Source organism: Topomyia yanbarensis, chromosome 1 (assembly GCF_030247195.1).
Source record: "Topomyia yanbarensis strain Yona2022 chromosome 1, ASM3024719v1, whole genome shotgun sequence".
NCBI classification, from domain to species: domain Eukaryota; kingdom Metazoa; phylum Arthropoda; class Insecta; order Diptera; family Culicidae; genus Topomyia; species Topomyia yanbarensis.
The window spans coordinates 81,627,564-81,641,713 of NC_080670.1; the positions used below are offsets into that span (position 1 = coordinate 81,627,564).

The 14,150-nt window shown below is 42.4% G+C and overlaps 2 protein-coding genes across 2 annotated transcripts in view; both read left to right on the forward strand.

The window, feature by feature from the left end:
- The first annotated feature begins 176 nt into the window (after positions 1–176).
- The window catches only part of LOC131693854 (superkiller complex protein 2-like), a 145,515-nt gene continuing 131,541 nt past the window's right edge, over positions 177–14,150 (forward strand). The window contains exons 1-3 of the mRNA XM_058982069.1: positions 177–257; positions 328–476; positions 760–859. Coding sequence (XP_058838052.1) covers positions 192–257; positions 328–476; positions 760–859 — 315 coding nt within the window. The 5' untranslated portion in view covers positions 177–191. The remainder of the gene's footprint in view (positions 258–327; positions 477–759; positions 860–14,150) is intronic.
- On the forward strand, positions 8,663–12,559 carry LOC131693869 (uncharacterized). The gene is made up of 2 exons (XM_058982106.1): positions 8,663–10,896; positions 11,546–12,559. Exon 2 carries the CDS (start codon positions 11,556–11,558, stop codon positions 12,480–12,482), a length of 927 nt encoding a protein of 308 aa, XP_058838089.1. The 5' UTR covers positions 8,663–10,896; positions 11,546–11,555; the 3' UTR covers positions 12,483–12,559.

Below are 14,150 nucleotides of genomic sequence, written 5' to 3' on the forward strand. Positions count from 1 at the left end.
GTTTTTTTGTTCTTTGTTGTACATTAAATGAAATTGGTGTTTACCGAAAAATACAATGTAATCTTATTAGTGTGTAACCTGTTCTGTCTAAGTTTTCAACCCTATTAATGAAGCATACAGTATGCTATATTTGTGAAATGGGGCCACGCAGGATTATTTTATCGGTAGTACAAAGACTGTTTGATCAGGTAATGGACACGGACGAAACAAAGCCTTCAATCTCCGACACTGAGAAGGATCTTGGAAGTTTAAAAATAGTATGTCCATTAATCGTGAGTTACTTTTGTTGTGATGGAATGTAACCGAAAATTTCATTTTATTCTCTAGCTTCGCCGTACGCTTGAAGATAATCCAAAGAGTAGAAGAGTATTATATTCGAAATTAGATGGGGACCAAATACCCGATCATAAGGAGATATTATTGATGATTCGTGTATTGTGCGGAGAAATGGTCTATAAACTCATGAAAGACCACGAGTAAGTGGCATATTTAATACTTTCATGACCATACGTTTTATGACGACATAAGCATTCATTAGACCGGACCTGTTTCTAGTGTCTAGTTGATATATAGATTCCAGTATTGGTGTACACTTTTTAAAAAGGTGTACACTGTTTAAGGATTACTTTTGAAATTCATTGATCATACGTAAACATTTCATGAAATTAACTTTCCAACCGATTCATATTGGTTTCACATATGCCTCCCATCATAAAACAAATATGCTCAAAACAAACTATAAACAATCTTTCTTTTTAGGTATCCATCTAGAGAAGACAAAGAAGAGTTAGCAATAGGTATAATCAAAGCGTTCCCCAAACTGAAGGAACTTAAAGGACCTGATGAAGCACCAGATCATGTGAGTGTGTGTACACTAATGTCCCGATTCGGCCACCCCATACCCTTTCTGAAACTCGTTTTAATACCTCAGTAGTTGTTCGGCGTTTTAGAGTAATGTTAAAAGGTTTTCTTCCATTTAATTCCACTATGTTTCAAACATAGTGGAATTAAATGGAAGAAAACAAAAAAAAATAAACTGATCAGAGTGAATCCAAAGAATGAAACGAATAAAATAAGTAAAATGAACGCAGATGAACAAAACAAATAAAAAGATGCGGAATGAAATAATTAATTAAAATTAAATGGTCATGTACAGTCGAGATTCGCTGGTTGGACATTTTTTAACTGGACCGCTTTTTAGTTGGACCTCCGCTAGTTGGACCATTGTCCAACTAAAAAGCATCTGAATGTCAAAATCTTATGTCAAATTTACTTTGACAATCAATCTGACAATTATTAGAGATGTGAATAGATGCAATTACATTACTAACGTCTCCTTTGGAGAGTTTTTGACATCTGTCAGTCGGTCCAACTAACGAATCAAATTCGTTAGTTGGACAGAGGTGTGGCCCAACCAGCGAATCACGACTGTATTTGAAGCTAAAAACATTTTTGAATAAAGAAAATGAATAAACCGGATTGTACGAATTTGAGAACCATTGCATGAGAAAGTTTTGAAATGTTTTTGAAAATCCCATCTTCTGAGTAAAGGCTAATAAATATGCGATGGACTTTCTAGGGCTTCCATCTTTTTTTGGTTTTATTCTTTTTGTTTTCATGCTTCTTTACTACGTTTTAAGATTATCTGGTTTTTCTACTTTATTGTTGGACCTTAATTAGTTATCAGGAACCTGGAACGTTCAATTTGCTTTGGAATTCGAAGTTTACTTTTTGGTCACATATTCCCGAAAAAAAAGATTTATGTACAAAATAGAATTTACTGGTCCAGTGTTTTAACGCGCAATTGAATATAGTAAAGTGAGACAAGGTCACGTGCTTTCAAGTCCCTTGAACAGAGAACGACAGGGAGAATGCGATTCGTGAATGAGACATGTAGATATTTCAAAGTTTTTATTTGCATTGAAGTAAATAATGTGAAATATCTAGGCTATATCGATAGCATAAAAGCCGTGCATTCAGTTGATTGCAATGCAGTCTCTTTCCATCCATCCTTCATTTAATTCTATTATTAATGAAGCATACAGTAGCTTGATCAGGAATAAGTTTCTTGCCACTTTTCGGCGGATATAGTATGCTAAGAATGAAAGAAAGTAGTACAGTCGAGCAAACGAAATAAAATTCAGTTTCCTTTGAACCGTGGCGAAGTACAGATATGTAAAATTAAAACGAATTCGCAAATACAGTCCACTAGTGCTCTTTCCAGTGACAATCCGAAGTACATGTGGTCCTTCGAGCCGGATACCTTTGTGTGGAAGAGATTATTGATTCTCAAGCCGTGTGCGGAACGGAGAATTTAACGCGTTTCTCATTGTTCGATGTAATTCACTTCCAATTTCCACTTTTTTGACTGCGGTCAGAGGATTAAAACCATTGTGTGCGTAGTGCAAGTGTGAAGAAACATCGAAAGGACAAAAGTGGCATGTTTTTACGCTCCGGAAAAGTGAATAAGGTGCTGTTTACTCCTGTTTCTTTGCAAGGTGGCATAGCACGCACACCGGTAAAGAGTGTTCTTGAGCAAAAAAAGGAGCAAGAAGATCGAGAAGTGAAAAACAAAATGGCCGATTCGGTGGAAGCTTTGAGCCAGTGCTGCAAGACGACGAACGCTAAGGTAGAACGTATAAAGATGGCGGTTGAAGCGGCTGGAATAGACCACAGAAAATTCAGTATTCATGCGTTGAAGCTGTACGTGAAAACTGTGGATTCTGCCTATACAGAATTTAACGACTTTCAAAACCGCATTTACCTTACCGATCCTTCGAGAAAAGGTGAGTTTAAACCTCGTTTCATCGAGTTTGAAGAGCTATATGAGTTTGTTAGGATCTCGTTGAGTGAAATGATTGAAAATTATGAAAATGAACAGAAAGCTATCGCAGCAATTACCACAGCAGAGCGAGATCAAAAGCTACTTGCATTAAGTACTCCGAGCGGCAATGGCCCCAGCAGCTCGAATGTCCAGCAACGAATGCAGCCGTCGCTTTTATTACAGCAAACACCATTGCCGACTTTTGATGGTCGTTATGAGCATTGGTATAAATTTAAAGCCAGGTTTAGTGACATTGTAGATAAATGTGTTCATGATTCTCCGGCAACGAAGCTTCACTATCTGGACAAGGCTCTTGTGGGAGAAGCCAAAGGAGTAATTGATGAACAAACTTTGAACGATAACAATTACGAAGGTGCTTCTTGTTGATCGTTTTGAGAATCTTCCTATGGTGATACACAGTCACGTCACGAAGCTACTGAGCCTCAAACCGATGGCTAAAGAATCAAATCAGGAGTTGAAGACTTTGCTTGACGACTGCACTAAGAGAGTGGAGTCGCTTGAGTTCCATAATTTGAGGATGGACAAGATGGCAGAAGCAATCGTCACTACGCTATTGACCTCAAAGCTAGATCCAGCCACCAGAAGAAGCTGGGAATTATCGGTGGAACATGGAGTGCTTCCAGAGTACAAAAACACGGTTGCCTTTCTACGAAAACATTGCCATGTTTTAGAACGCTGCGCACAAGCAGGAATTTCCATGAAGACGAAAAATCCTAACTTTAAAACGGCATCCGCTCCCGCAGCGAGCAAATCACACGCTGTGACGGTCCAGGAAAAGGAAGACGGCTGTGCGATTTGTGGAGGTCGTCACATGGTTGATGGTTGTGAAGAATTCAAAAAAATGACCTACGACGTATAAGTCCAGTAAGAGTTGCTCATCGTGTTCGAAGAGGCATCATGCTCTAATGCATTCGGACAGGAAACCCGCTGATGGTATTGCATCCGCAGCATTGCAAGCTAGCGGTAGCGGAACAGGTGAACCATTGACTGCTGCGAAATGTTCAGTGCCATACGAGAACAGTTCATCTATAAAGCACATAATCCTTGCAACAGCAGAGGTTAAGGTTTATGATTCTAACGGCGAGGCGCACAAGTGTCGTGTACTCCTCGATTCTGGTGCAATGGCAAACTTTGTGTCGGAAAGAATGGTTGATTTACTCGGTTTGCGTCGCCAGAAAGCAAACATTCCAGTCGTTGGAGTGAATGGCATGAAAACCACAGTACGATTTAAGGTGAATGCTAAGGTGGTATCTAGAACGACGCATTACGAGTTTTCTTTGGACTATTTGGTTGTTCCCAAGGTGACTGGATCATTGCCAGTTACTTACATTGACTGCAAGGATTGGCCGATACCACGAGGGTTAATGTTGGCAGATCCGAAGTTCCACGAACCTTCTCGAATTGATATGCTAATCGGCGCAGAAATGTTCTACGAACTGATTCAGGAAGGTAAGATTACTTTGTCAACTGATTTACCAGTGTTTCAAGATAGTTTGCTGGGATGGCTAGTGTCTGGCTCAGTGACTAGTTCTACAGCTACGAACACGGTGAAAGTGTATCAGGCTATCTCACAACAGACGAACGACGAGCAACTTAATGAGTTGCTTAAACGATTTTGGATAATAGACGAACAGCAGAGCGCCCCTAGATTAGATGACGAATGCGAGCAACACTTTATGCAAAATTATCGCCGCCTTGATGATGGGAGATATGTTGTTAAATTACCATTTCGTGATAATGTCAATGACCTTGGCGATTCCCGAAAACAGGCTGAACGGCGCTTCGCACATTTGGAGAGAAAATTGGATAAGTGCCCTGAAACAAAGAGGATGTACGTCGATTTCATTAACGATTATCTGGCGCTCGGACACTGCAGAGTGATCGACGAATCTGAAGCTGCAGCTAATACGGGTGCATTTTATTTCCCTCATCACTGCGTGATGAAACTTGATAGTTCGACCACAAAGCTTAGGGTGCTGTTTGATGCTTCGGCAAAGAGTACTACTGGTTTGTCGCTGAACGATTGTATGATGATTGGACCGACTGTGCAGGAATCGTTGTTTAATATTATTTTACGATTTCGTCTGCATAAGTATGTTTTTACTGCTAATGTGTCAAAGATGTACCGGCAAGTGATGATCGATGATGCCCATAGAAAGTACCAACGGATTCTTTGGCGCGAGTCAAACAACGAACCGCTGAAGGAGTTAGAGTTGAATACGGTGACTTATGGAACAGCCGCTGCTCCATTCTTGGCAACCCGATCAATTATCCAATTAGCCAGAGACGAAGAAAGGGATTTTCCCGTTGCCAGCGAAGTAGTTCGGAAGGCGTTTTACATCGATGATGTGCTTACAGGTGCTAGCACATTGAAGCGAGCGAAACAGTTGCAAATGGATTTGATAGCGTTATTAGGTCGAGGTGGTTTTGATCTGCATAAGTGGTGCGCGAATGATACGGCATTACTTGACGGAATTCCAATTGAGGCACGAGAAAAACATCTGAAACTAGAAGACAACAACATTAATGATGTGATAAAAACGCTTGGAATCTTATGGGATCCGAAAGGCGATGAATTCATATTTTGGGTGAAGCCTATGGATGAACTGTCTGATAGGCCGACGAAACGGTCGGTTTTGTCGGACACGGCGAAGCTGTTCGATCCACTAGGGTTGTTGGCTCCTATAACAGTAATGGCGAAGATGGTAATGCAACAACTATGGCAAGCAAAGGTAGACTGGGATGAACCAATTCCAGAAAGGCAGCTTCGAGTTTGGAAAAGGCTTAGGTCCGAGCTTTGTGATATCAGCTCTTCAAGAATAAAGCGGCGAATGACGATAGATGATGCGATAGCAGTGGAGCTCCATGGTTTCGCTGATGCTTCGGAGTCTGCCTATGGTTGCGGTATATACTTGCGGAACGTGATGAATGACGGAACAGCTGAAGTTCGGCTAATTTGTAGTAAATCGAAGATTGCCCCTGTGAAGGAATCACAGAGAAATGTCAAACCAAATTCAAAGGTTGCTGAGATGACGATCCCAAGGCTGGAACTGTGTGCTGCATTGCTGTTGGCAGATCAAATGGAAAGTGTGCGCGAAGCGTTAGGACTTGACACCCGGCAGGTGGTGCTATGGTCCGATTCTAAGGTAGTGTTGTGTTGGCTGAAGTATATGAAGCCAGATACACCGGTGTTTGTTAAAAATCGTGTTGTGAAAATTCGAAATCGATTTCCTGACGATATGTGGCGTTATGTATCAACGAAGATGAACCCGACCGACTTAGTATCGCGTTTGTTTTCCACGCGATTTAATGCAAAGTGACCTTTGGTGGAACGGACCAGAATTTCTCCATAGTGTTGGTGTTGAGAGCGAAGATTATCGTTCTGAAATAGAAGAATTTAATGAACCAATGCTGTATCAAATTGTGACGATGGCTGTTCCGGAGAGCAGTCCGTATAATAAAATATTGGCCTGCAGCGATTTTCGCAAATTACAACGAATTTTTGCGTACGTTCCTCGATTCATTTACAATTGTCGTGCGAGAAAAAATCAAACAGATCGCAGATTAGGGAAACTGGACGTAGACGATCATAGAAATGGGTTGTTGGCGATGGTTGGAATTGTCCAACAGGCGGTATATCACGAAGAAATTAACTGTTTACAGACGGGTAAGCCAGTTAAAGGAAAATTGGGAAACCTGAATCCGATATATGACGAAGATGAGAGGCTTCTAAGGGTCGGTGGTCGCATTAGACACTCCGATTTACCGAAAAATCAGAAGCATCCGATGATTTTGCCCGAGAAGAACCATTTTACCAATATTTTGATTGAAGATTTACACCGTGAATATTTGCATGTAGGCCTCAATGGGTTACTGGCGGCCATACGACAGAATTTTTGGCCAATCAATGCAAAGAGAACGATTCATCGAGTACTGAAAAATTGCATAACCTGTTTTCGAGCAAATCCCAAAATTGTGCAACAGTTTATGGGCGATCTGCCGAGTTGTCGTGTGACTCCTGCTGATGCGTTTAGCAAAACCGGTGTTGACTATGCCGGTCCATTCATGTTGAAAGTAGGCCGTGGTAAGACCAGAGTTAAGGCTTATGTTAGTCTGTTTGTCTGTATGGTTACCAAAGCTATACACCTCGAATTGGTGACATCATTGTCAACTGAGGCTTTCCTTGCGGCTCTACATCGTTTCGTTGGTCGTCGTGGAAATCCTTCGGAAATGTTTTCAGACAATGGGACAAATTTTCGTGGAGCTGATCGACAACTTACAGAATTGCGTACACTATTGAACTCTCAAATTCTTGATAAGAAAGTTAGTAATTTTTGTCAGACGAGGGGCATTTCCTGGCATTTCAACCCACCCATGGCTCCACACCAGGGCGGACTTTGGGAGTCCAACGTTAAATGCATGAAAACTCATTTGTACAAGGTGTTGAACGAGAGTTATCTTAGTTACGAAGAAATGACGACGCTGTTAGCACAAATCGAGTCCATTTTGAACTCAAGACCTCTAATACAGTTGACGGATGATCCGTTCGACTACGAAGCTCTTAGTCCTGGTCATTTTTTGATCGGTCGCGAATTGACTGCTGTGGCGGAACCACTTTATGCAGATCTCAAAGAGAATGCTCTCTCACGTTACGAATTGGTTCAGAAAAGAAAGCAGAGTTTTTGGCGCAGATGGTCGGATGAGTACCTTACTGGACTACAAAAACGAAGTAAATGGTACAAGGATCCGACTTGTTTGCGAACTGGTCTACTGGTTATCCTTAAGGAAAACAACACGCCTTCCCAGACCTGGAAACTTGGACGCATTGCTGAATTGCATCCCGGCCCGGATGGTATTACTCGTGTGGTTACAGTCCGCACAACCAGTGGTACCTATCGCAGACCAACGACGCAGATAGCGGTACTTCCTATTGACAATGACAATCACAAGGATAATTGAGGTCCCCACCTCAATGGGGGGAGAATGTTTACCGAAAAATACAATGTAATCTTATTAGTGTGTAACCTGTTCTGTCTAAGTTTTCAACCCTATTAATGAAGCATACAGTAGCTTGATCAGGAATAAGTTTTTTGCCACTTTTCGGCGGATATAGTATGCTAAGAATGAAAGAAAGTAGTATAGTCGAGCAAACGAAATAAAATTCAGTTTTCTTTGAACCGTGGCGAAGTACAGATATGTAAAATTAAAACGAATTCGCAAATACAGTCCACTAGTGCTCTTTCCAGTGACAATCCGAAGTACAATTGGTTTGTGGCTAAGTGTTCCGCAAGGTGTATCTGGAAGAACACCTGAAAAACTGTTATTTGCTGCACATACAATATGCTTGTATTAGTCTGTTGCTATTACGAAAAATGCAGAAAGGTGTACCTGGAAGGACACCGGAAAAACGTTTGATTGTTGCACATAGAATGTGGTTGTATTAGTTTGTTACCAAACATGCAACAAGGTGTGTCTGGAAGAACACCAGATAATCGATTGAAACTATTTCGCCTCTTGGTACATTTCGTTGTGCGCCTGAAAGGCTTTTACATTAATTTGGGGTTAACGATGCAGAAATATGTATCTGTTATATTGTAAAATTTAATCGAAACATATTTGTGATAGCATCGGGTAACCCATACCAAAATATTTGCGAAGGCGCGTATGATAAAATGTGATGACTCCAAGTTTATTTGTTTTCAACAGATTACGCAAAATGTACAACGGAGGAAAATATGTGCTGGCACCGACTGCCGATGGCTCGGATCAAAATTACGTGGGTGAAAATCAGAGTGATATAAACTCGGTTTGCTCTGTCGATCTGGAGGTAGCAGCTCATGAAACCGTGGAATCGGACTGCCCGATACTGGTAGGGTCCGGCGATATGAACGAGAGAGTGCGTCGTTTAGAAGAAGCGTTGAAAAATTTCACAGATAAACGTTTGTCTGAATCGAATCCGATGGTAGAGTCCGCTGGTGAAAGCGAGAAGCTTGATTTCGAACCAGCTCAACATGCCACCCCCACAGAAAGGGGATGTAATATCCGGTGTGATCTAATTCCCACGTTTCCGCAAGATATTCCGTCGAACAAGCTTTGGGAAAACTGGCAAAGCTTCATCGAGAATTTTGAGATCGCTACGTCTCTGTCTTCGTTCACTGGATCAGCAGATCGCGCAAAATTGTTGTATTTATCACTCGGGAAAAATCTGCAAAACGTAATTAGTGCAGCAAATCTGCAGCCGAACTACCGGGACCCGAGATGCTACTCGGTTCTCGTCGCAGGCGTCAACAATTATTTCAAATCGATTACCGATACGGCGGCGGAGCACGAAAGATTTCAGGCAATGCACCAGATGAAAGGAGAGTCCATTGTAACATTTCATGCTAAACTTACCCAAAAGGTTCGGCTCTGCGGTTACAGCCCCGCCGACCAAAGCCGTTTTGTTCTCGCTCAGTTGCTTAAGGGAATGCAGAATCGAGAGCTAGCGATGGCTGCCAGAACATATGGGCATGATGCAAGTTACATTGTGCAAGCAGCAACGCGGACGCCGAGTTGGTAAGATAGCGGTTTTCACATTGGCGATCCTGCCAGTTTAGTTCTTGAAAATTTAATTTTACCGTGACTGTTTTTCCTTGTTTTGTAAAAGAATAAATGTGCTTGGCATTGGTTTGTGGCTAAACGTACCACAAGGTGTGTCTGGAAGAATACCGGATAATCGAATGAAACCGTTTTTTTGTTCTTTGTTGTACATTAAATGAAATTGGTTTGTGGCTAAGTGTTCCGCAAGGTGTATCTGGAAGAACACCTGAAAAACTGTTGTTTGCTGCACATACAATATGCTTGTATTAGTCTGTTGCTATTACGAAAAATGCCGAAAGATGTACCTGGAAGGACACTGGAAAAACGTTTGATTGTTGCACATAGAATGTGGTTGTATTAGTTTGTTACCAAACATGCAACAAGGTGTGTCTGGAAGAACACCAGATAATCGATTGAAACTATTTCGCCTCTTGGTACATTTCGTTATGCGCCTGAAAGGCTTTTACATTAATTTGGGGTTAACGATGCAGAAATATGTATCTGTTATATTGTAAAATTTAATCGAAACATATTTGTGATAGCATCGGGTAACCCATACCAAAATATTTGCGAAGGCGCGTATGATAAAATGTGATGACTCCAAGTTTATTTGTTTTCAACAGATTACGCAAAATGTACAACGGAGGAAAATATGTGCTGGCACCGACTGCCGATGGCTCGGATCAAAATTACGTGGGTGAAAATCAGAGTGATATAAGCTCGGTTTGCTCTGTCGATCTGGAGGTAGCAGCTCATGAAACCGTGGAATCGGACTGCCCGATACTGGTAGGGTCCGGCGATATGAACGAGAGAGTGCGTCGTTTAGAAGAAGCGTTGAAAAATTTCACAGATAAACGTTTGTCTGAATCGAATCCGATGGTAGAGTCCGCTGGTGAAAGCGAGAAGCTTGATTTCGAACCAGCTCAACATGCCAGCCCCACAGAAAGGGGATGTAATATCCGGTGGGATCTAATTCCCAAGTTTCCGCAAGATATTCCGTCGAACAAGCTTTGGGAAAACTGGCAAAGCTTCATCGAGAATTTTGAGATCGCTACGTCTCTGTCTTCGTTCACTGGATCAGCAGATCGCGCAAAATTGTTGTATTTATCACTCGGGAAAAGTCTGCAAAACGTAATTAGTGCAGCAAATCTGCAGCCGAACTACCGGGACCCGAGATGCTACTCGGCTCTCGTCGCAGGCGTCAACAATTATTTCAAATCGATTACCGATACGGCGGCGGAGCACGAAAGATTTCAGGCAATGCGCCAGATGAAAGGAGAGTCCATTGTAACATTTCATGCTTAGCTTACCCAAAAGGTTCGGCTCTGCGGTTACAGCCCCGCCGACCAAAGCCGTTTTGTTTTCGCTCAGTTGCTTAAGGTAATGCAGAATCGAGAGCTAGCGATGGCTGCCAGAACATATGGGCATGATGCAAGTTACATTGTGCAAGCAGCAACGCAGACGCCGAGTTGGTAAGATAGCGGTTTTCACATTGGCGATCCTGCCAGTTTAGTTCTTGAAAATTTAATTTTACCGTGACTGTTTTTTCCTTGTTTTGTAAAAGAATAAATGTGCTTGGCATTGGTTTGTGGCTAAACGTACCACAAGGTGTGTCTGGAAGAATACCGGATAATCGAATGAAACCGTTTTTTTTGTTCTTTGTTGTACATTAAATGAAATTGGTTTGTGGCTAAGTGTTCCGCAAGGTGTATCTGGAAGAACACCTGAAAAACTGTTGTTTGCTGCACATACAATATGCTTGTATTAGTCTGTTGCTATTACGAAAAATGCCGAAAGGTGTACCTGGAAGGACACTGGAAAAACGTTTGATTGTTGCACATAGAATGTGGTTGTATTAGTTTGTTACCAAACATGCAACAAGGTGTGTCTGGAAGAACACCAGATAATCGATTGAAACTATTTCGCCTCTTGGTACATTTCGTTGTGCGCCTGAAAGGCTTTTACATTAATTTGGGGTTAACGATGCAGAAATATGTATCTGTTATATTGTAAAATTTAATCGAAACATATTTGTGATAGCATCGGGTAACCCATACCAAAATATTTGCGAAGGCGCGTATGATAAAATGTGATGACTCCAAGTTTATTTGTTTTCAACAGATTACGCAAAATGTACAACGGAGGAAAATATGTGCTGGCACCGACTGCCGATGGCTCGGATCAAAATTACGTGGGTGAAAATCAGAGTGATATAAGCTCGGTTTGCTCTGTCGATCTGGAGGTAGCAGCTCATGAAACCGTGGAATCGGACTGCCCGATACTGGTAGGGTCCGGCGATATGAACGAGAGAGTGCGTCGTTTAGAAGAAGCATTGAAAAATTTCACAGATAAACGTTTGTCTGAATCGAATCCGATGGTAGAGTCCGCTGGTGAAAGCGAGAAGCTTGATTTCGAACCAGCTCAACATGCCAGCCCCACAGAAAGGGGATGTAATATCCGGTGGGATCTAATTCCCAAGTTTCCGCAAGATATTCCGTCGAACAAGCTTTGGGAAAACTGGCAAAGCTTCATCGAGAATTTTGAGATCGCTACGTCTCTGTCTTCGTTCACTGGATCAGCAGATCGCGCAAAATTGTTGTATTTATCACTCGGGAAAAGTCTGCAAAACGTAATTAGTGCAGCAAATCTGCAGCCGAACTACCGGGACCCGAGATGCTACTCGGCTCTCGTCGCAGGCGTCAACAATTATTTCAAATCGATTACCGATACGGCGGCGGAGCACGAAAGATTTCAGGCAATGCGCCAGATGAAAGGAGAGTCCATTGTAACATTTCATGCTAAGCTTACCCAAAAGGTTCGGCTCTGCGGTTACAGCCCCGCCGACCAAAGCCGTTTTGTTCTCGCTCAGTTGCTTAAGGGAATGCAGAATCGAGAGCTAGCGATGGCTGCCAGAACATATGGGCATGATGCAAGTTACATTGTGCAAGCAGCAACGCGGACGCCGAGTTGGGAAGATAGCGGTTTTCACATTGGCGATCCTGCCAGTTTAGTTCTTGAAAATTTAATTTGGCGTGACTGTTTTTTCCTTGTTTTGTAAAAGAATAAATGTGCTTGGCATTGGTTTGTGGCTAAACGTACCACATGGTGTGTCTGGAAGAACACCGGATAATCGAATGAAACCGTTTTTTTGTTCTTTGTTGTACATTAAATGAAATTGGTTTGTGGCTAAGTGTTCCGCAAGGTGTATCTGGAAGAACACCTGAAAAACTGTTGTTTGCTGCACATACAATATGCTTGTATTAGTCTGTTGCTATTACGAAAAATGCAGAAAGGTGTACCTGGAAGGACACCGGAAAAACGTTTGATTGTTGCACATAGAATGTGGTTGTATTAGTTTGTTACCAAACATGCAACAAGGTGTGTCTGGAAGAACACCAGATAATCGATTGAAACTATTTCGCCTCTTGGTACATTTCGTTGTGCGCCTGAAAAGCTTTTACATTAATTTGGGGTAACGATGCAGAAATATGTATCTGTTATATTGTAAAATTTAATCGAAACATATTTGTGATAGCATCGGGTAACCCATACCAAAATATTTGCGAAGGCGCGTATGATAAAATGTGATGACTCCAAGTTTATTTGTTTTCAACAGATTACGCAAAATGTACAACGGAGGAAAATATGTGCTGGCACCGACTGCCGATGGCTCGGATCAAAATTACGTGGGTGAAAATCAGAGTGATATAAGCTCGGTTTGCTCTGTCGATCTGGAGGTAGCAGCTCATGAAACCGTGGAATCGGACTGCCCGATACTGGTAGGGTCGGGCGATATGAACGAGAGAGTGCGTCGTTTAGAAGAAGCGTTGAAAAATTTCACAGATAAACGTTTGTCTGAATCGAATCCGATGGTAGAGTCCGCTGGTGAAAGCAAGAAGCTTGATTTCGAACCAGCTCAACATGCCAGCCCCACAGAAAGGGGATGTAATATCCGGTGGGATCTAATTCCCAAGTTTCCGCAAGATATTCCGTCGAACAAGCTTTGGGAAAACTGGCAAAGCTTCATCGAGAATTTTGAGATCGCTACGTCTCTGTCTTCGTTCACTGGATCAGCAGATCGCGCAAAATTGTTGTATTTATCACTCGGAAAAGTCTGCAAAACGTAATTAGTGCAGCAAATCTGCAGCCGAACTACCGGGACCCGAGATGCTACTCGGTTCTCGTCGCAGGCGTCAACAATTATTTCAAATCGATGACCGATACGGCGGCGGAGCACGAAAGATTTCAGGCAATGCGCCAGATGAAAGGAGAGTCCATTGTAACATTTCATGCTAAACTTACCCAAAAGGTTCGGCTCTGCGGTTACAGCCCCGCCGACCAAAGCCGTTTTGTTCTCGCTCAGTTGCTTAAGGGAATGCAGAATCGAGAGCTAGCGATGGCTGCCAGAACATATGGGCATGATGCAAGTTACATTGTGCAAGCAGCTACACGGGTTGAAGCATATAAAGCTGGCGAACAAAGCGTGGAGAATAATGGTTCCGAAGTTCTGGCAGTTTACCGGAAACAAGAGCGCAGCCTTGGAAGCGAACCTTCAACCAAAATACGCCGAGTCGAGAATAGAGGATTCGAAAAGACATGGGTGAAGGGACCAGGCGGTGCGGATTCTTGTACCACAAAAGAGATACGTGCCCCGCTTTAGATAAACCGTGCGATACGTGTGGACGGGTTGGACATTTCGCTGTAACCTGTCGCAACAAACCTAAGA

Coding starts and splice junctions, on each gene's coding strand:
- LOC131693869 (XM_058982106.1), top strand. CDS start 11,556: ATGTACAACGGAGGAAAATATGTGCTGGCACCGACTGCCGATGGCTCG.